General features: G+C 44.2%; 1 protein-coding gene across 1 annotated transcript; it reads left to right on the top strand.

Moving 5' to 3' along the window:
* The first annotated feature begins 8996 nt into the window (after positions 1–8996).
* Positions 8997–18639, top strand: LOC124302405 (mucin-5AC-like). The gene is made up of 9 exons (XM_046758565.1): positions 8997–9336; positions 13441–13577; positions 13656–14007; positions 14076–14262; positions 14364–14680; positions 14775–15087; positions 15153–15706; positions 15821–16454; positions 17205–18639. Exons 1-9 carry the CDS (start codon positions 9296–9298, stop codon positions 17568–17570), a joined length of 2901 nt encoding a protein of 966 aa, XP_046614521.1. The 5' UTR covers positions 8997–9295; the 3' UTR covers positions 17571–18639.
* The last annotated feature ends 222 nt before the right edge of the window (positions 18640–18861 follow it).

The raw sequence follows: 18861 nt of genomic DNA, 5'->3' as shown, positions 1-18861 counted from the left end.
CACAGATATTGGCGCTTGTGTCTCGCAACGATCACTCATGATCGTTATGGTTATGCTCGAGGGACAAAAGTCGCAGAGGCAGCAACGCTGCAGTGGCCAGGTTGAGGAGTCGGAGGAGCGAGTGGCCGCCCATTCTTTCAATGTTAAGGTTACTACATCCGCGGTTCTCTCCTGCGTCGCGGCGAGCGAAGTGAGCGAGCGAGCGATCGGACGAGACAACGAGCCTCTTTACTATCCTCCATATCTGGGTCAGTTCGACATCCGGTTCTGTCGAGACTGGATCGCGATCCACTCCCGTCGCTTCTGGGCATGATTGAAAAGTTCGAGCAGATTCAGCGCCGCCGCTTGTGATGCAGCTTTTTGCGGCTACTTGTCTTCGCGCCGATCTCTCAATCGTTGGGGGCCTCAGGCTTTGACGGATTACGAATCGAAGACCCATCAGGCGAACGGTCCATCTGAGACAGTGTCTGAATAACGGAATTACGAAATCAAGACTGATGATTTTAAGTGGATGTGAGGTTAATCAAGTCGAATCAGGTGAAAACAATGATCGTGATGTATGGAGAAACGAGATAGTATCAACGGATTTGTTTGAAGAGAGGCCAGTTGTTGAGAACTTTTTAGAAATCGCACTATTTCTGATGCCGTTTTTGAAAACGAAATACATTGCCTAATTACATCACGTTTCAATGGGTCTTGTCTCATTGGGCTTGCGAATCGATTATCCGCGAGATTCCTGAACTTGAGCTTCTGCACTGCTGATGTAAAATCAATACAGGTTGCAGATGATAAACCAAGGTTTTATTTCATTTCGCTTTAACATTCGAAAACCTGTTCATCTTAGAATTAGCAAGAATCCATATTATTCACCGAAATTGGGCAAACTATACGAATTCGATGTGAAGCGTCTCAAAATGATGAACATTTCTGCGATCAAGTCTTATGATAATACTAACCAGAACTCAATTCACAATTAGTTTTCGATTCTCGTAACCTTTGTTTCTCAATTTTTCCGTTTTGTAAGTTTTCTGCCCGGACTGTACACTTGATACATCCTCATAATGTAGGCAGAAATGACATTTTATAGGATCCTTTCACTCTTCGAGAGACTCGCGAACTATGCAGAATTCATCACTGCCGTTCAAGGTCCGTTACTGTAGCTGCTGCGACCTTTGCAATTTTAACAATTCCAGTCGAAACGCAGATTTTCTTGAACTCTATGCAAAATGACGTATGCATCACGCGGTCGGCTGTTTTCATGCAGCCTTTATACGTGAACGATGTTCATATTCTGCACGACGATTCGCGGACCGGAATCCAAATCGCGCCATTGGGTGCATAATTTTCAATGCCAGTGTTGAATTTAGTCAGGCAAGATTCTGGACACGATTGGAGTTCGTAAGTTGAAACACGGAAGCGCTACGCTATAGAGCTAGGTGAACATGACGTCGCTTGCACGTTCGTGAATTGTGAACGTTGTTAGAAATCAGTGTCGAGTATAAGAAACCTAGATTTACTCCCGGTTGAGCCCGAAGCAACTCGCGTGCAGCTGCTATTCGTATTCTCGGATTTTAAAACTGCAAAGACTTTAAACTGGAAGTGATTTTTCTCCCAAGACGAAGAGCTTGAGGGTGGTTGACCACCTTAAGAAATTCACGGTTCTCGAATGAAAAAGTTGCGCCAGCGTTGATCTGTCGTTTTTGTGCAACGCCTCTTTGTTGCTTTGACGAAGCAATTGGTGATTAGAAGAAAGAGTTAAAAATCAGTAGAACGAATCGTATAATCCGTAGATAATTGAAAAGTAAACGAAAGAGGCTAGGTTCTTTATAATCAATTGTATTTATGCAGCCACAGGAATCGGCGGCGACGATGGGTATTTTTTTTTCAGCCGTTTGTTTTTCCTATAATTCTTTCTCAGCTCTGGTATATTTTGTTCTCTCTTTTTGTCGGCACGTGACAACAACGGGACAAAGAAAAAAAAGCGAAGAATTCTTTCCTCTCTCGCGATTTAAGATCTCGGAGTTTACGAGATGCTTTGCATAAATAGTTCTTTCATGCCATATCCTCCTAGCAGATTGAATTATGGATTAAAGGCGAGAGCATTCTTGGGCCTTTTTAAGCGTCCGGAATATGAAACTTGTCAAAAACGAAAACAACACAGTGTGCCTATTTCCGTTACACACAACCAGCCGTGGTGGTTTAGTCAAGGTCATTGAAACCCGTCCGGCTAACTTTCCTTGTTTGAGTATTCGAGCGAGCGACGATCAGTTCGCCTGCTATGCCAGCCTGCACGATCGTTTGTCACCTGAAATCCACCCGCGCAGAGAGAAAGTAAGTGCGAGACCGCGTAAAAGTTGGGTGCAACCATTATTACCCACTTCCGAGAAGCTTGGAAATGAATTTTCCAATCATTGAAAGAGGTCGATAAGGAAGTTCCAGCTCATTTCAATCTTCTCCGTCTTCCATATTTCGACATCCACGAATGAAAGTAAAAGTCCAATAACACAAGACACGCCGTCGCCAGACAGGCGCCAGAAATGTTCAACTCCTCCTTTTTTTCTATACAGAGACGAGGAGAAGGTGTTAAGTATAATCGTCTCAAAAATGAAGAGCTCAGTATTAACAAAATCTCGATGTTTTCAACTTTGGAGAATCATCTCCGGACATTTTCAGGACGACGCCTGGATATTTTATTAATTTTATGTCGATATCGATGCGGTTTCTTCCAGCTCCGAGCTGATTAAATTTTGAGCGGAGTCGGCTCAACTCTTTTTGAGTTATTGTCAAAAATCTTGAATCTTTATCCGACGTTAACTTGTAAACGGATGTATCGATTCAGATGTAAGTTAATCCATTATATTTTCGGTCAATATAACTGAGAACTGGCCGGATTTTGACAAGAATCGACCAAGTTTTTCAGGAATATAAAACTCTTCTATTTGGAACATCATTTAAAATTTCTTCACAAATGGTAATAACGGAAATTTGTAGGCAAGGAGGTTTTCACTTATAGATCGTGTGACAGTTGAGAGATTTCAATTGATTTGAAGTGACTTTAAGCGACTTCAAACTAACTGCTTTCCAAAGTGGTTTTCGATATCAAAAAGCGAATACCGCCTCGTTTGCAGAACCGTAACTAGTCCTTTTAGGGAAATCGATATTTCTTGTTTGTTTAGTCCAGTCTCTTCTTCCTTGCTCTTCAGACGAAGGCACAACAGTAAGAACGAGAGCGTACGTGTGTAGAGGGAGGAATTATAATAGAGATTCGAAGGAAGCCGCGGAGAAAGTGAAATTCAAATTCACTCTCTATGGACTTCACACGTTCGATCACGAGCGTGTGTAAATATCCATTATAAGGTAGCAGCTATCTGACGGTCGGATCACGCATGATCCGAATTTTCATGATACGATCCATGTACCCAGCGACCCGCCCACCGGCCCGACTCGCTTTATTACACTCTAAGTCTCCACCATGCCCGGGAGAAAATACCCATCACATAGTTCCAGCGCGTACGTGCCGCGTAACGCGAAGACGATACAGTGGCTGTTGTTCCTTTATGTCTTTTAGTCAATTTTCCATTCTTTCTTTAATTCAAAATATTTGTTTTTCCAGTGGTCTCGAGGCGATCGACAGTCGAAAGTGGTCACCTTCGGATGCCACATAACGCAGTGTTATTTTTCTCGTTCCAAGAAACAAGGAAACATAAAGACAATGAACATGCACATAATGTGCGTCAAAAATGCCGAGTCACGTATATTCGAGGACGTATTTTTCCCAAGTGCTTATTGCGAGTTGAAAACTTGTCTTCGATTCTAGTCTTGCGAATTGTGATGTGATAGGAAGGCAACGATGAGATCTTGTAATTGATTTCAAAACCGAGGTGACAACTTCTCGATTTCTTTTTGCCAAAATCGAACAATGCATGCTCTGTTTTTTGTCGAATTCAAACTTGTGCGATAAATGAATGAATCACTACTCGTAAAAAGACTACATACGTCATTTGAATCCAATAAAGTTGCGCAGTTTTCAAACAAGAGTTTACATATCAAATTTGAAAAATATATTGCCACTCTGAAAGAAAAGTCGCCGCTGGTTGCAAGCCTGGGGGCATGGTAAGACCCAAGGTCGACATTCCCGATGTGGAAGGGCGGCAGCAGCCGGAGCGCCAGAGAAGTGGGAAAAACGTAAAATTTTGAAAGTATGCAGGTTGAATGATTTGAATGCACGGCGAGTGCGCTGCGCTGTATTCTCGAAAGTGCATGACCAAACTTCGACAATTTCCCGAACAAAGTCGATCGATGCGTTGTCACGATCGGCGGTGCAATATTGTCCGCAGTTGCTGTAAATTCTGATCGTAAGTCTCTTCATGCGGTCGAAAAGCTCGTTAACACTCCGAGGAATCCTTGTCACCAAAATGCACCTTGAGGGGGAACCGAGACACGCCCCTGAAGTGAGATTCCTTGGTACCTTTGACCGCACCTTGAATACCTCGACACCACGCATTCGACTTTTGTCACCGCGGTGCACTGGAGGAGAGGATTGTTACCGGGAGTCGTTCCTCTTTGCGATGAGAGCAACGCAACGTGATCGACTGCAGAGCTGCTCGTGGCAGTTCCTGATCGCGCTTGGAAGCTTTCGTTGATCGAACAGCGCCATCGTTCATTGTCAATTCGACGGTGAGAGGTTTGTCTCGAATATTGCTAGCGTGCCCCGCGCTGAGAGTGACTCACGACTAAAGCTTGAGCTGCGGGTTACGGTTTTCCATCATTTAACAGCCTCTGCCCTCGCGGTAGCGGCGGCGATCGAGAGAGGAGAAAAAGGAACAAACCAGCGAAAGTCGATGACTGTGGCAGCCACGTCATTCTTTGTTTATTGTTTCCTGGGCCTGGCCAGGATTCGAGCGTGGTTTATAATCCTAGAATTGATAACCACCAACCGGAGTGAATTACGCAGGCTGGAAAAAAGTCTCATCATTAGACAGCAATTATTATTCCTCGGTTTCGTTCTGCACAGTTTGATTGATTTTTTTTCTTCTTCTTATCTTTCGCTTTACAGTGCTTACATTATAACCGGTTGCAACAAATCAGACGAGAACGAGTGATGTGAAATTACTAGGACTGCTCACTTGTTTGTCACGATACTATAACAGGCGTCGATTGCTATGGTTAGAAAAATGCACAGCAGCATAATTCCAAGCCATTTGACACTGGGGAATTTTTCTATCCGAGTCCTTGAGGCTGCAACCAAATACGCTATAGAATAACACGGAGAGTCCCTATAGGTAGACTTCCATCGAGTAAATTGCGTGAGCCTTGAAAGAATGAAGGGATTTCTTGCAAGAGTCTCAAGGGCGTCTCATCGCGTTCATATATAAATAATAAAAATAATGAAGAATTCGTTGAATTCCTATCTCGATGTGTGGGAAGGATTAATTTTTTTTCCTTTTCGTTTCAAACCGCAACTAGTCAGCCGAATAAATTCTCAATCATCAAAATATATGGAAGCGATTGCGAGAATAACCGAGCCAGACGAGCACGGTGCATTCGCAGCTTGCTCGTATTTGACCACCACGTCGAGATTGTCTGGTTCAAAAAGCGCCGAGAATGTCAGATGAAGAGACCGACGCAAATCATCGAAACAATCAAACTAGTAAACTTGACAGGTATCGTCGAGTCGAGTCACTCCAAGTCGTTCCGAATAAGTGAAAACTCCATTACTGTTCCACTGCAGTTTTTTCCGACCGAATTTCTTTCACCTTCAAAAAGAAGGTGAAAAAAGAGTGGCACAGAGCCGGCTAAACCCGACCCTGGATGTTTTTATTCTTTTCTGATCTTCACAGAATTTGTGACTATAAAACGAAAAGAAATCGGGCGAGCATGGTTCTTTGTTCAGAACATTCCTATTTCGCGACTGCAAAAAACTGTGGCTGGTCTTTTTTGGTCGTTGAACACAGCGAACAGGAACGCGAGAAAAGAGGCAAGGAGTTTTTAGATCGTCCCACCGGTGTCACCAGTTTTCACACCGCTCCTCTTTGTTTCGATTAGGTATTTTTGAGAGAAACTGCAATCGCTTAACTTTAACAACCCTACCCCATCAAATTGCCCAATCCTCTGATGTGCGTCATGGTACTCGCGATTGTCATTCGTCCACTCGACTCGTATCCGGTTAGACTTGGTGACTCAAATGAGATCAGTTACTGAACTGGTACAGAGCAGGGCAACAGCATAATTCACAACAGCGAGACCATCGGATGGCGGTTGCGTCACGGGCAATAGACAATCTGCTGCTGGATTAAATCATAAGAAGGTGAATACACGCCACGATGTGCTTATTAATCGCCAATACCAAGTCCGAGGCCTGAGTAAAAGGATCGACTGGTTGGGCTTTTAGTCGTCCTCGGCTGCAGAAACCTTGAGAGAGGGTAAAAACAAGAGTGAATCCGGATCCACTCGGTTCCTCATTGCCAGTCATGACTTATCCTTTCTTTTCTTTGTTTCATTCTTTCTTTTTTCACTCAAGGTGACTCGGGGCCCCCATCTTGTGCTCGGGCACGTTCTTTCGGGCAGATCAACGACCGACCTCATGCATCGCTGCCCAGCGACCTTATCGGGTCTTATTTCCCTACACTAATCATCCTTATTCGGCCAGTCTTTCGGCCTCTCGGCACTGACACTGGCCTGCAGCGGATACGATAGACGCGTTAATGAATTACAATTACGAGGTGAGTACAACTACCGATGATCGTTTGGAACTTCATATACCGTAAGCCACAGTGAGGCTTATAAGGCTTACGAGTGCTCGTAGTTGTCGCTGCAGCCAGTCGTCAAGAGGACATGCATGTGAAATTAAAGGTCACAGTTTCGAATTAATGAAAATCGCCAGTGAATTAATCTTTTCGTCTTCGTTCCTCAAATCTCTAATCAATTATGTTGCGAGAGAAAGACGGAAAACCATTGAGTTTGTGCAGTTTAATTAGAAGTTGGCAACCGTTATGTGAGGAGTGTATTGAAGCAAAAAAAGAAAAGAATCAAGCATACACGAGGAGTGATATCTTCGAGACACTCTTTTACGACACATCGATCAACTTAATTTACTTACAAGTTTACCTGTGCTGACATTTTGGAAGTAATTATTCTAAACATTTCAACCTTTCAGCTGGCTCGCTTCTCTGCGAATAGAATTTGAAACCGGTATTCCCGTACAGTCAATTCGTCTGTTTCAGATGTGTAAGAGAGATTTCACAGAATGATAGCTGAGGTTTGCCACGAAGTCGAAAATGACCAGTTCTCAAGTAATGGTGATTCGAGGTGGCCGCTAACGATGTTTTGAGTTGATATCTTTTCTTAGCACCTATAAAAACGGCGATTTATGAGCATAAATGAAAGTGATCCTTGGACAAAATTATGAAATTTATCAACTCGTGAATCAGGAGTTATGCCGTTGGAAAAGATTTCAAGCAATGACAGTGTTGAAAATTGCGATCACTTTTATTCAATTTTATTGTTTGGTAACCAAAATATAAAAAATAAACCCTTTTTCTTGAAAACCAGCAAGAATATTTTACCTTGACAGTCAATACCGACCTGCAAGGAGTTCAATGATGAAATGGTAATTGATGGTCTAATGACCTACCCTGAACCGCAGTCGCATTTTCATGGCTGACGACGTCACTAAAACGTATCGATAAAAAGCAGTTAAAAGGATTAAGATCGAAAGGTTCGAAGATTCGTGATAACGAAACAACAGTTGAAGTAAGATAGAATACTACGAGCAATGGAAAATGCAAAAACAGTATTACCAAGATGATGCAAAACTGAAAGTTACATAGTTCTTACAAGTAACAAGCTCTGTTGGATGTTGCCACTGCATTATAAGATGTTTCAGTCGTTAGTTCCACTCGATCTCACAACGTGTCTCTGTTTTTCTAGCCCCATTTCGCTAAGACGTTCAGACTCATACTGAGAATCTCTGATTCCAGGAGCAGCCTCGGTATTACGTAAATTAGTCACGTCACAGCGAATCTTGCAAGCCAGTCTAACGGCGTTCTGGTTACCCCGATCGAACTCTTACCGCATTAACTCTCACAGACCTTGACACCACGAGGGTCTACCACAGGCCAAATAACCTATGTCTGACTCACATCTAGTCAATTTCAGCAAATACAACTCGTATGAAACCTCGCGGCAACGTACTTCCTCAAAACGCCTTTCTGCTCTGGTTCTCTGCTTCACGATAAACTCCAAAAGGCCTTTCTAAAATTCTTGGATAAACGCCGCCTCTCATTATTTCCACCGCGATGTGCGTTGTACGATAGATGAAAATCATCGACTCCTGAAGAGTAACTTTTTAAAATTCTTTCGAATGACTGGAATCTATGGAAACTGTAACCCGAATCCCAAATGAACTCTCAACGAACTCCTGAGTAAGCATACCGCCCAGGGGTCAAGGACCGAGGTTTTTTCAAGCCAGTGTAATGTATGCGGACAAAGATTTATCATTTTCAAAAGAAGCGTACAAAAATAAACATCATATGAGGAAATTACAGAACTAGTTTCTGTGAACATCTTTATATGAGGCCTAATTTCGGTTCTTCTAAATTCACAGAGAAGCAACACATGAGACGTCTACTGCGGTAAGTTTGTCGATACCACTTATACCTAAAACGATTTTTATGTCGTTCGTCTGTAGTAAATCTCTCGGGAATCTCGACCATTCCACTGTACTTGCTGGTAACTTGCGTAAATCTTCGTGTAATTTGAATTCTCTGGAATTGGATCGAGTGCCGAGAATGCCGGGCTGCATCCAGTCGAGTAGACAGATTCCTCATAAGACAGCGTGCAGCCCGACTGGGGCCAGAGGTAAGGCGGCATCGAAGTTGCTGCAAACGGTCTCCAGAGGTGTCCGACACTCGGTACTCCGTTCTTCGAGGCTGGTGGGGTGTTGGTGGTCGACGTGGTGGGTGGCGTATAAGTAGGGGTCTGGCTTCGCGGCCGTCCTCATACCCTCACCGTGTCCTTCTGCGTCCGGCTGTCGCGATAAACTTGGCCACTTTGTGTTCACGACCTCCTTCTCCGCCTCCTAAATCTCGGGGGTCGCCGATCACCGAGACAAGCCGAATTTACCGAAGTAACACCGAGTGCGAGAGGGGCCGCCCGGATTCGGCGAGTGCTTTCGAAACAGCAATGCGGGCCAGTGACCAGTGACGTTAGATTGATTGAAGTGATTTTCTCGGTGCCACCGATCATTTAAACGTTAAACTTCGCTCAAAGTTCACTGACGAAGAATCGGGGCAGAATGAGGCCCGGAAATATCATGTGGCTGAAGAGTGCCGTCCTGTAAGTACCATCGGAATAATTTTTTAAGTCGGGTCAACTCTCGCAACTCCAAACTCGTTTTTACTCTTCACATTATGCCATATGCCAGGACTGTCTAATCCTAAGTTTAAAGTTTACGGCTGTCATCTCCGACCTCGTTACGCAACATTTTTAACTGGTATATACTCGCGGTATTGATGCAACAAACTCAACGAAAAAAAAAAAAGAAAAAGAAATCTGAGAATAAAATAGGACATAAAACAAAGCCGAGCGTACAAGCCTCGTTTCACTGATCGTCGTGATTCTGTTTTCTTCTGCAAGAGTACTGAAAAAATGGCGGAATTTCATGTCCTACGCGAGCGTTCAGTTCTTCCACGTCCGACTGCGAGACGGGAAAGCGCCTCTGGCTTGTAGAGAGACCCTGATTGTTTTTATTCGCATACACAAACCCCTCGTGAATGATGCAACCGACAAACAGCCACGCGATTGCTGATCGACAGCCTACGTATGTGCATAGAAATCTTTCACTCTCGGCTTGTCCTAAATCAGTTATCGTGCCTACAGTTCCAGCGAAGCTGTAACTTTTACCGCGTTGTAGGTACGTTCGTTGTCGTGCAAATAACCCGAGATGCCGCGGTGTTTCGTTTCATTTCGGCTTTTGTTTTATTTCTCTTTCAGCAATTCCCTCCCTATTATAGACTCATTGGCCCATCGGCATTCCGCAGTTTCGTTAATGCACTAGGCGCTTCTAATATACATAATCGTAAACACACAAGACTACCTGGGATTTGTGAATGTTTGCACATACCGACTGTTATAACTAATTATGTACACAAGCTAGCCATTACATATATACCTGCATAACTTGAAGTCGTTAAACTGTGCGTGTTTATATGCTTGTCAAATTTTACTTTCTAGAAAATATATATAAATATGTATAAATATTATATATATATGGAATGTTGCAACAGAGCGGACGATCATGTTTCAAAACAATTTACATAAATTTACAAACGTAGAGATTATGTAGCCCCGTGAGCTCGACCGAAACTTGTACGCGACATGAAAGACAATTTAATATCAATATATCACTACCTCCAAATTACCAAGAAATTTTACCCCAAAACACCATTTTATACGGCATATTTCGCGACTCTTTCTCAGCATGTCTACATCATATATTTTCAACGATCATCATATTTCGGTTGAACTCCTTTTAAAATTTAATTAATGTTTGAACAGTCCACTTAACCAATCGCGGTTGATTGTGGAGTTGCTTAATATGATGGGGCGGAGTAATGATTTCTAAAACCAGCAGCGTGCTGCAGATCAGTTGCAGCCTCTCGCTGGAAGACGAGCCTGACCACTTTCATAGCTTTAGAGAAAATAGAGGATCTAAACATATGTGTATGACTCGATTCCTGCAGTCCTCGTTGGCATGTTGCGTTAGGCTTGCTTGTCTTCGTGTGAGTCACGCGTCTCGAGGTCCACTTATTCTTATCCTCCTCCTCCTCACAGCCACACCGTAATATTGTCAGAGACATTTTCTTCTCCACCCTTCACCCACGTAACGTTGAAACGCGTGTAGGCAGTTGAAAAAAGACCAATCGCGTAAAATAAACCGTTATGTCTGCATTCAGTCATTAGGAAATTTATGCACAGAATGTTGGTTTCAAGTTTTCTTCAAGGACCACGACTGATGTACTCGTCGTTTGAACTTTCAATACCACTTCCACAAGCTGCAAATTTGCATTCCGATTTCACTGGATTTTATTCAATCACAAATGGAGTTTTCTACTATCTTTTATGCAGACTATCCTGTTTCTTCCCGGAGAAGACTTCAGATCAGCTTAGCCCAAGGATATAGAAGCTAAATGATCGATCATATCTGCGAATCGAATAACGGTACCTCAAACTTTCCTGTCACGTCACTGTTGACCACCCCATGGTGCCTACCTATTCTCTTTCTCTCCGTACTCGCAAAACTTATTTCCAATTCTCAGTTTCTCGGTACTTCAGCCCGTCACTACTACTAATACTGCTACTGCTGCTACTTTACTTCTACTTGTTCGCTACGCGACCATCGTACATGGGGTTCCCCTGGGGCAAATTGCGCCAGGGGTGGCTGGCTCGGTAGCCGGAGAAATGAGCTACGGTAACAAGGCACTTCGACATTCCGTGGCCACAGCTTTCGCAATAGTAACGTGCGCCGATTTGACATTCGACTGCCGAACGGTTGAAAGTATGGCCCGGGGGCTTGGCCATCCCTCCGAGGCCAGCCAGCGTCCCGATGAGGACCGGCAGCCGGTCGCCATCAGCTCACCACTAGGAAGGTGGATACAAAACTAGCGAAGCGGTAAAAGCTGATGAAAAATCACATTTGTAGGCATACGTACGTGTGTTTGCCTTTGAGATAGCCGTTAAAACATCTGTGGGCTGGTTAGAGGCGGTTTCTGCGGTGACGCTGCGCTGTGCGACTTGCGTAACCCGGTCCGCCGATAGACGTCTGCTGTATGCCCGGGCCGCGGCTGCTGGCTGCACCAACCAAGCCTCTGTAGTGTAGAAAACTACTTTCTCCGTATGATTTCTTCTCGATGAATTCCACGCGTGTATATTAATATACGAACGATCCGACACCACCTGTGGATATTTTACGCGCACACAAGAGAGAATTTCGCTCTTTGGTTATCGGGGAAATCAAGGATTTGCGCATCCACTCGTTCGAGCCACCTCAACTTGGTTCGAATGTATTCGAGATCATCCCCAACGCATCGTCTTAAACGCTCTCAAGTTCCAGATTCCCTCTATTTCTGTCGAGCAAACTGATGCTGTTAACTGACGTAGTGAGTTGATTATCTTCAGAATCAGCCATTCCATGTATAGAAAGCGCGCCTCTATCTTCAAGTTGGGCAATTAGGGTAGATTCCGAACTTCAATTTGCAACAAAATGGTTAAAGAAGGTTTTCAGTGCAAGAATGGAATCAGTTATTCACAGCATAATTTATTGTCGTATTCTTCGTACTTGAGCTGCACAGCGAACGCCATATCGTGTCGCGTAGCTGATTGGAGGAAGTTCTTTTATTCTGGTGTCATTGTGTAATACGTATAATTGTCTCGTGTCAAGGCGGATACACATTTGAATTACGATCGACTTGGCGACAATGGATTGTTCTGTAGTAGACTGCCGGTGAAACGAGAGTAAGGTCGGCTACCGGCGGATTGTTCGTTATCCGCATTCAGTGCGGTTTTATAGCAAGGACTCGACTCGTTCACGGAATGAATATTTCGAAGAAGCCAGTCCGCCACGCTGTCACGTCACAAGAACGTCACTTCCCTTGGCGAGAAGCAGGAGCCTTCGGTAACGTCGATCCCCGCCTTTTCCACCTTGATCCCAATCGAATACACCCATTTCAGGAGGACGGATCAAGGTCGAAGAAGCCCGCAGGGTCTACGCTCGAATTAATTTTCACATCTCCCGACTTCATTCCTATATATAATAAACCGTAATTGTTCTTGAATTATCGCCTACGTTAACGCGCTTATACTCCAGCTTTTTGAATAATTTATTTTTGCTCGGCACACAAGGTGGGTCTGGGATAATTGGCACTACCGGCATCGCGGATCAGAAAAGAAGAAAAATCATCGTGATTTATCACGACGCATCTCGCTCTTAATTACAACGAAGGCTTAACTTTCTACGGTTTTAATCTAGTTCTCTTTTTTTTAACTGATTTTGACGGTGAAAGTAACGTCTATAATAAATTCACAACGGTTTATCATGAGCCGATACAAAAATATTCAATTTTCTTGGCGTTTAGTATCGAGTTACATTACAACAATTATTAACATATCTACTCCTTGCTCATTGGATAGTATTCATTGGAACAAAATTCACCTGAAGCTGTACTCTTTTTATTCACTAGGTAAATATTTGCAGGAATTTTCACAATGAGTATTTAGAGAAACGCCAGTGAATCGTCGGACTTTCAATCACCACTTCATTCGTGTTTTTTAGGATATCTTCTTACAGAAAAACTGATTCTGCAAATTATCAATTCACCATTAAAAATAGGCGATTCCAGAGAACATCTTAACGCTCTTCAAATACTCGATTTTATTTTCCAGGGTGTATAGCGTGATAGCTGTAGTTCTGGGCGACGGTGATATCGTGACTCGAGCGCGACCCGGTCAGCAAGTTGTACATTACGACTCCATCCTCGGTCATTCGGCGCCGCTGAAGGCTCGAGTGACTCCCATAGAAGGTAAGTCCAGGAGCCCTGGCCTGTAAACCTGACAGCCCCAAAACCCTTGACCTGTGGTACAAATTGATTTTCTTCCAGACTTCGTAACCGCGCACAAGATCCCCGCAGAAATAGAGCAGCCCTCAGATGAGGACGATGAAGAAGATGCGGAGCTGGCAATGGAGGTAGAACTCGCTAAGGAAGTGATTCAGCGAGCGGTTCAGAGCCGCGACAAGCGAACGGATAAGAAGAAGGTAACTCAACAAACGTCGGAGCCTTACGAAGACGAGGTGAAGTCCAAAAAGAACGACCCTAAAAGGCAAGCTCGCATACAAATCGAGAATTTCAGTGACTCTGGCGTCCTGCCAGAGGATGGAGTCAAGAAGGTTGAAATCGTGAAAGCAAATTTCGGGGCTCAACGCGACTCTATAATCCCTGGAGTTGAAGTAAGGTAAGAATCCCGGAAGTTGCATGGCGGTGAAATCAACCATAATTCTATTAATCTTCTGTACTTATCAGCCCGGAGAACCCGACCACCATGATGCCGGTTCTAACCACCCCACGCGAGGTTCGTGCTTTTGACTTCGTGCCTGTCAACATCATCCGCGAGGACAGCAAAGACGCTTACACACCCTTCGCCGACCGGCACTTCGGCGACCTCAGTGACGTCAGCCTTGTACCCGCCGGATCAAATTCCCGCATCCAGGTAAGCCATTTGAGAGCAAAATGTAAACAACGAAAAAAATTCGAAGCCCATTAGTTTTCTCGACTCCTTAACGCTAACCTCTTTCCAACCCCTAAAATCAGGTGAAAAAAGGACCTAATGGCAAGGACTACGAGTACGAATACGTGTACTATTATTACGACGAAGAGGACGAAGGTAAAGCAGGTTCCCAGACAAACACTCAAGAAGGTCCGGCCAAGACGACGGCATCGCCAGTCTCAAGACGCGGTGCGTCGACCGGCAAAAACAAGTACTCGTCTATTGAACGTTCGACAACCGTCGAACCGGCCAGCAATGAGGTGATCCCAAGCCGCGCCAACGCGCGAAACAGACAGATCGCTGAGCCCGAAGAACCTGTACCGGAAGAAAGACTGCCCGCAAACACAAGATTCCCACCCAGGTAAATTGACGAAGAAACAATCAACACATTTAGCATTTTAGGAATGCTGAATTATTGTGATTCTGAGGTCACTGTCGAAAGCAATTATTCCTAGGTCAAGGTCGAATCACAACACAGGAACAACGGAGCCTAGCCGAGCGCGAGGTAATCGCCCACGACCTAGTCTGGACCTCGTTGATTCCAGCAGTTTTCGAACCCATCAGGAAGGACCGGAGTTCCCGCAAAACCTCCCCAAGGGGCCTCTAAGGTTCCTGGGAGTCACCCCAAATGAGGAACCAGAAGAAAAGCCTGCCCTCCGTACCCGCCAAAAAGCCTCCAAGGTCCCAGAAGCAGCACCCGTTGAGGAAACCTCTGAAGAAGCCGTTGTGCCGCAAAGACGGCGACCTGTTGCAGCCGCCAATCCCGAGGTAAGATAATCGAAAGCCACAGAACTTGGAGGAGAAATCGGTGCAACATGCATCTACTTTTTCAGGTCGAAGTTGAACTGAATAAAGATGAACAAACGACTGCAGTTGAGGAAAACAAAGAAGGAGGAGCCGAACTGATCGTTCCAGCTAGCAACTCGGCTCCCGCACCAGTGGAGGAAGAAGTTTACGAGGACTCTGTCAGCATGGAAAGCGCCTCAAAGGATCAGGATCACCCGGATGCGACGACAACCGAAGTTCCGACCACAGAAAACCCCTCAGCAATGGACAAAGTCGCCCTGGACCTTTACGCCTTCCTTCTTCAGGGTCAGAACAATGTAGTCGATGCCGCCACCGCCGAAAATAACGTCGAGGATGCGACCACCTTGTCGGAAGACGACAGTACCACTGACGTCCCGACGACAATGGAGGTCATCACAACCACCGCCGAGCCCACAACTACCACAACCACGACAGAACCAACAACAACAACAACAACAACAACAACAACAACAACAACAACAACCACAACCGAACCACCGACCACCACAACTCAACAGACGATTGGAAAAGGGAAATTCAGAAGACCAGGAGTACCTGGAGGCATTGGATCTAGGAACAGGTAGGTCCTGATTCAGGCGTGAAATGAACTTCACGGTTCGCCTTGAATTTGAAAAAAATTAAAGTTTACCTGAGACCCAACTCACCCTCAATCCTTCATTTGAAAACGTATCAGATTCAAGACCATTGGGTCTACGTCGACGACAACGGAGTCATCATCTTCGGCTGAGCAATCACCAGCACGTACTCGCGGCCGCTTCGGATCCACGAGCGGAGGTTTCAAGAGACCACGACCTGGACAACGGCAATCAGCTGAGGAGGAAGAAGTTCAGAAGCAAAGCAGTGGCTCGGTGAACGCCGAGAGACCCAGCCTTCCAAGTCGCAATAGATTCCGCGGACCTGGGCTTAGGTCTTCGACGACGACGGCCACCCCAGCCGTTTCTAGTTCACAAGAATCGTCGACTCCGGCCGCGGAAGTGACTCGCGGAGTGGTTCGTCCATCCTTGAACAGACTGAACCTGAACCGCAGACGCGGAAGACCAACGACAGCGGCACCCGCAACCAGCGAGGAGGCCCAAGAGTCAGGGGAAACTGCACAAACCAGCAGCCTGGAAGCTACCAGCACCACTGCGCGGTCCATCGTCAGACCGAGACTCCCTGGTACTGGACCAAGACCCCTCAGACCGGGACCAAGAATCAACCCTCGAGTAAGACCCGGGCTGCAGACAACCACCACGGCGGCACCCAGCACGGCAGAAGTCTCTGCTGAAGAACCCGATGGCGCTGGCACCGAAGAAGAATCTCACGAGGTGAGCTGCTCTCAGCTTCTATTCGCAAATCAACCTTTTCATCGCGTTTTGTACGGGAATCCACTTCGAACGGTTTCACTTTTATGCCAGCAGTGCAGCCGTTTGACGAGTTTTTCCATGAAATTGTTTGCCCAAAATTAACTATAATTCGAACGAGATACCATCTCTCGATGGGTACTCTTGTCATTACGAAAAGCAAAGCAGGTACCGATAATTCGCATTTCGAATCACGCAATCTGGCATCAACCGAAGACGATAATCGCGCAGTTACTTTCACTAATTGACCTTTTCAAATGTCATTCTACCTCGCCAGCTGTGCATGAACTTTTATATATACTGTACGGGCATATCGCATACCTACTTTCCGATGCGTAATATCAAGATTTCAAATAAATTAGTCACTTGCAAGGTTCACTTTGATCACGACTTTTTAAAGAAGTTCCCGTTACTTGGCTCTTGCCATTTTTGTTCGAACTTCTTATGAAAGCAGGTCACTTTCGAAGTATAGTGTCTCACTAATGAAATACGTCCTTTTAAACGCAATCAGAGCTGAAGATCTAGATAGTCAGAACTTATACTTACTTCATTGGATAATCGAAATAAACCATGATTCAAGATGAATAGATAAGTACTCAAGTTCGATTTCAAAATGATGATAAATTTGTTGCGTCTTTGTGTCTCATAATCTTGTCTCGTTATGACTTAAAACCCTACTCAATTGAACACCCGGTAAAATTTTCTGACCCTAAGGCCCCCGCGGAAACGAGTCCGCCGCAGCCTACGACACCCGAAAGCCCGCTAACGAGGCTGAGAAAGGGAAACAGAATACAGGTTCAACCGAAGGCTCCCCGAGTGGTCACGCAAGCTACGCCAAGGCGGTCGCCTCTTTTGCCCCGAAGAAGAACAACGGAGGCACCGACAACGGAAGCCGCCAGCGAGCAAGCCTCTGCAGAGGAGTCCGAAGATGCAGAGTCTCTGGTAACCGAAGAAGCGGAAACTGAATCCAGCACAGCCGCGAGCCAAAAACAAGAGGAAGTCAGGGGTCTCAGTGGGCTCCTGGCTCCGAGGCGTAGGATAGCACCTCGACGCCCTGGACAGCTCATCGCTAGAGAATAAGCGAAAGAAGGAGGTACTTCAACGCACCGCGAAGTACCATTTCCTAATTTATGACCCCTTGTGGCGTGAATCCGTTTTAGTATGGTACCGGAACCAGAGAGCTTACGATATCAAATGCGCATCTACCCATGCCTGATCGGTATCTCGAAGTAGATAGCTAAATCTGTCGAATATTTTTAGTTTTTTACTACGGAGTTTTTCTAATTACTTTTCATCTATAGTATACTTAGAGGTCCGATTCGTCTGTAGCTGTAGTTGTTTGCAGTGTATGCTCTCCGAATTTATCAAATTTTAATGAGGGTGGTAGGTACCATTGAAATACTCATGAAATGGATTTTAATGTTAATCATCTTTTTTCTTTTTCTTTCTTCTTTCCGTCCACCAGTATTTATACTTATATCACCGATTACGTTTTAGTAAAGTAAAAATTTTTCCGTCTGTATATCGCCATCGATGAGTGATTTCATCTTTTATTTTTTTTTATAATGCTATACATCATGCCAAACTGTTTTTACTGGTGTATACAAAATTCATAAATGATGAAAATAGCAAAAGAAAAAAAAAGGAAGAAGAATGAATAACGATGCTAATTTTAGTTACATATGAGTGTAATCACGATATTTGTAATAAACTAAACGTATCGACTTCATTGGCCCTTATTTTATACGCAGATTGAAAAACTACATGTAAAATGCATAGAGTAAAAAAACGAAAATACTAAATCTTTACTACGAAAAATAGTTGGGCCAATTTTTAATAGTGTGATCATTACAATACCTAATGTGTATATTTAATTCGACATGAAATGTGTGTGTACTCCTATTTAATTATTAATTTTTACAATTATTATATTGCATATGCACTGCTGTACTTAAACTAATTTTTAATCATACGCGTTTCAATTACACATAAAGTTCATGTTTTTGTTGCATTCTTTCTTTTTAGAAACCGCGCGACGCTGTCATGAACACCGTACGTTTTACCGTTGTACACTATTATTAATTGTAATGCCCCCAAAATCCTGTAAATATTTCGATAAAAAATATACGTAAAACAGTAAACTATGAAATTCTGTCATAACATGGAAACCAAGTTTATACCATTATTGTTAGGGTGTACCATATCATTTTAAAGACTGCTAGAGAAGGACTATTGGTGCATGAACATTTACTATAACAGGTTAGAAACATTTTGTATGCTTAACGACATTTTTTTAAACGAACTACACCTGTATAAGTTCATTGATACCTTCTCAGTTATACAAAAACATTTCAGAAATTGGCATGCAATT

The sequence above is a fragment of the Neodiprion virginianus genome, chromosome 4 (assembly GCF_021901495.1).
Source record: "Neodiprion virginianus isolate iyNeoVirg1 chromosome 4, iyNeoVirg1.1, whole genome shotgun sequence".
Taxonomy (NCBI): Eukaryota; Metazoa; Arthropoda; class Insecta; order Hymenoptera; family Diprionidae; genus Neodiprion; species Neodiprion virginianus.
The sequence above is the reverse complement of the archived record's forward strand: the minus strand, read 5'-3'. Positions and strand labels throughout refer to the sequence as shown.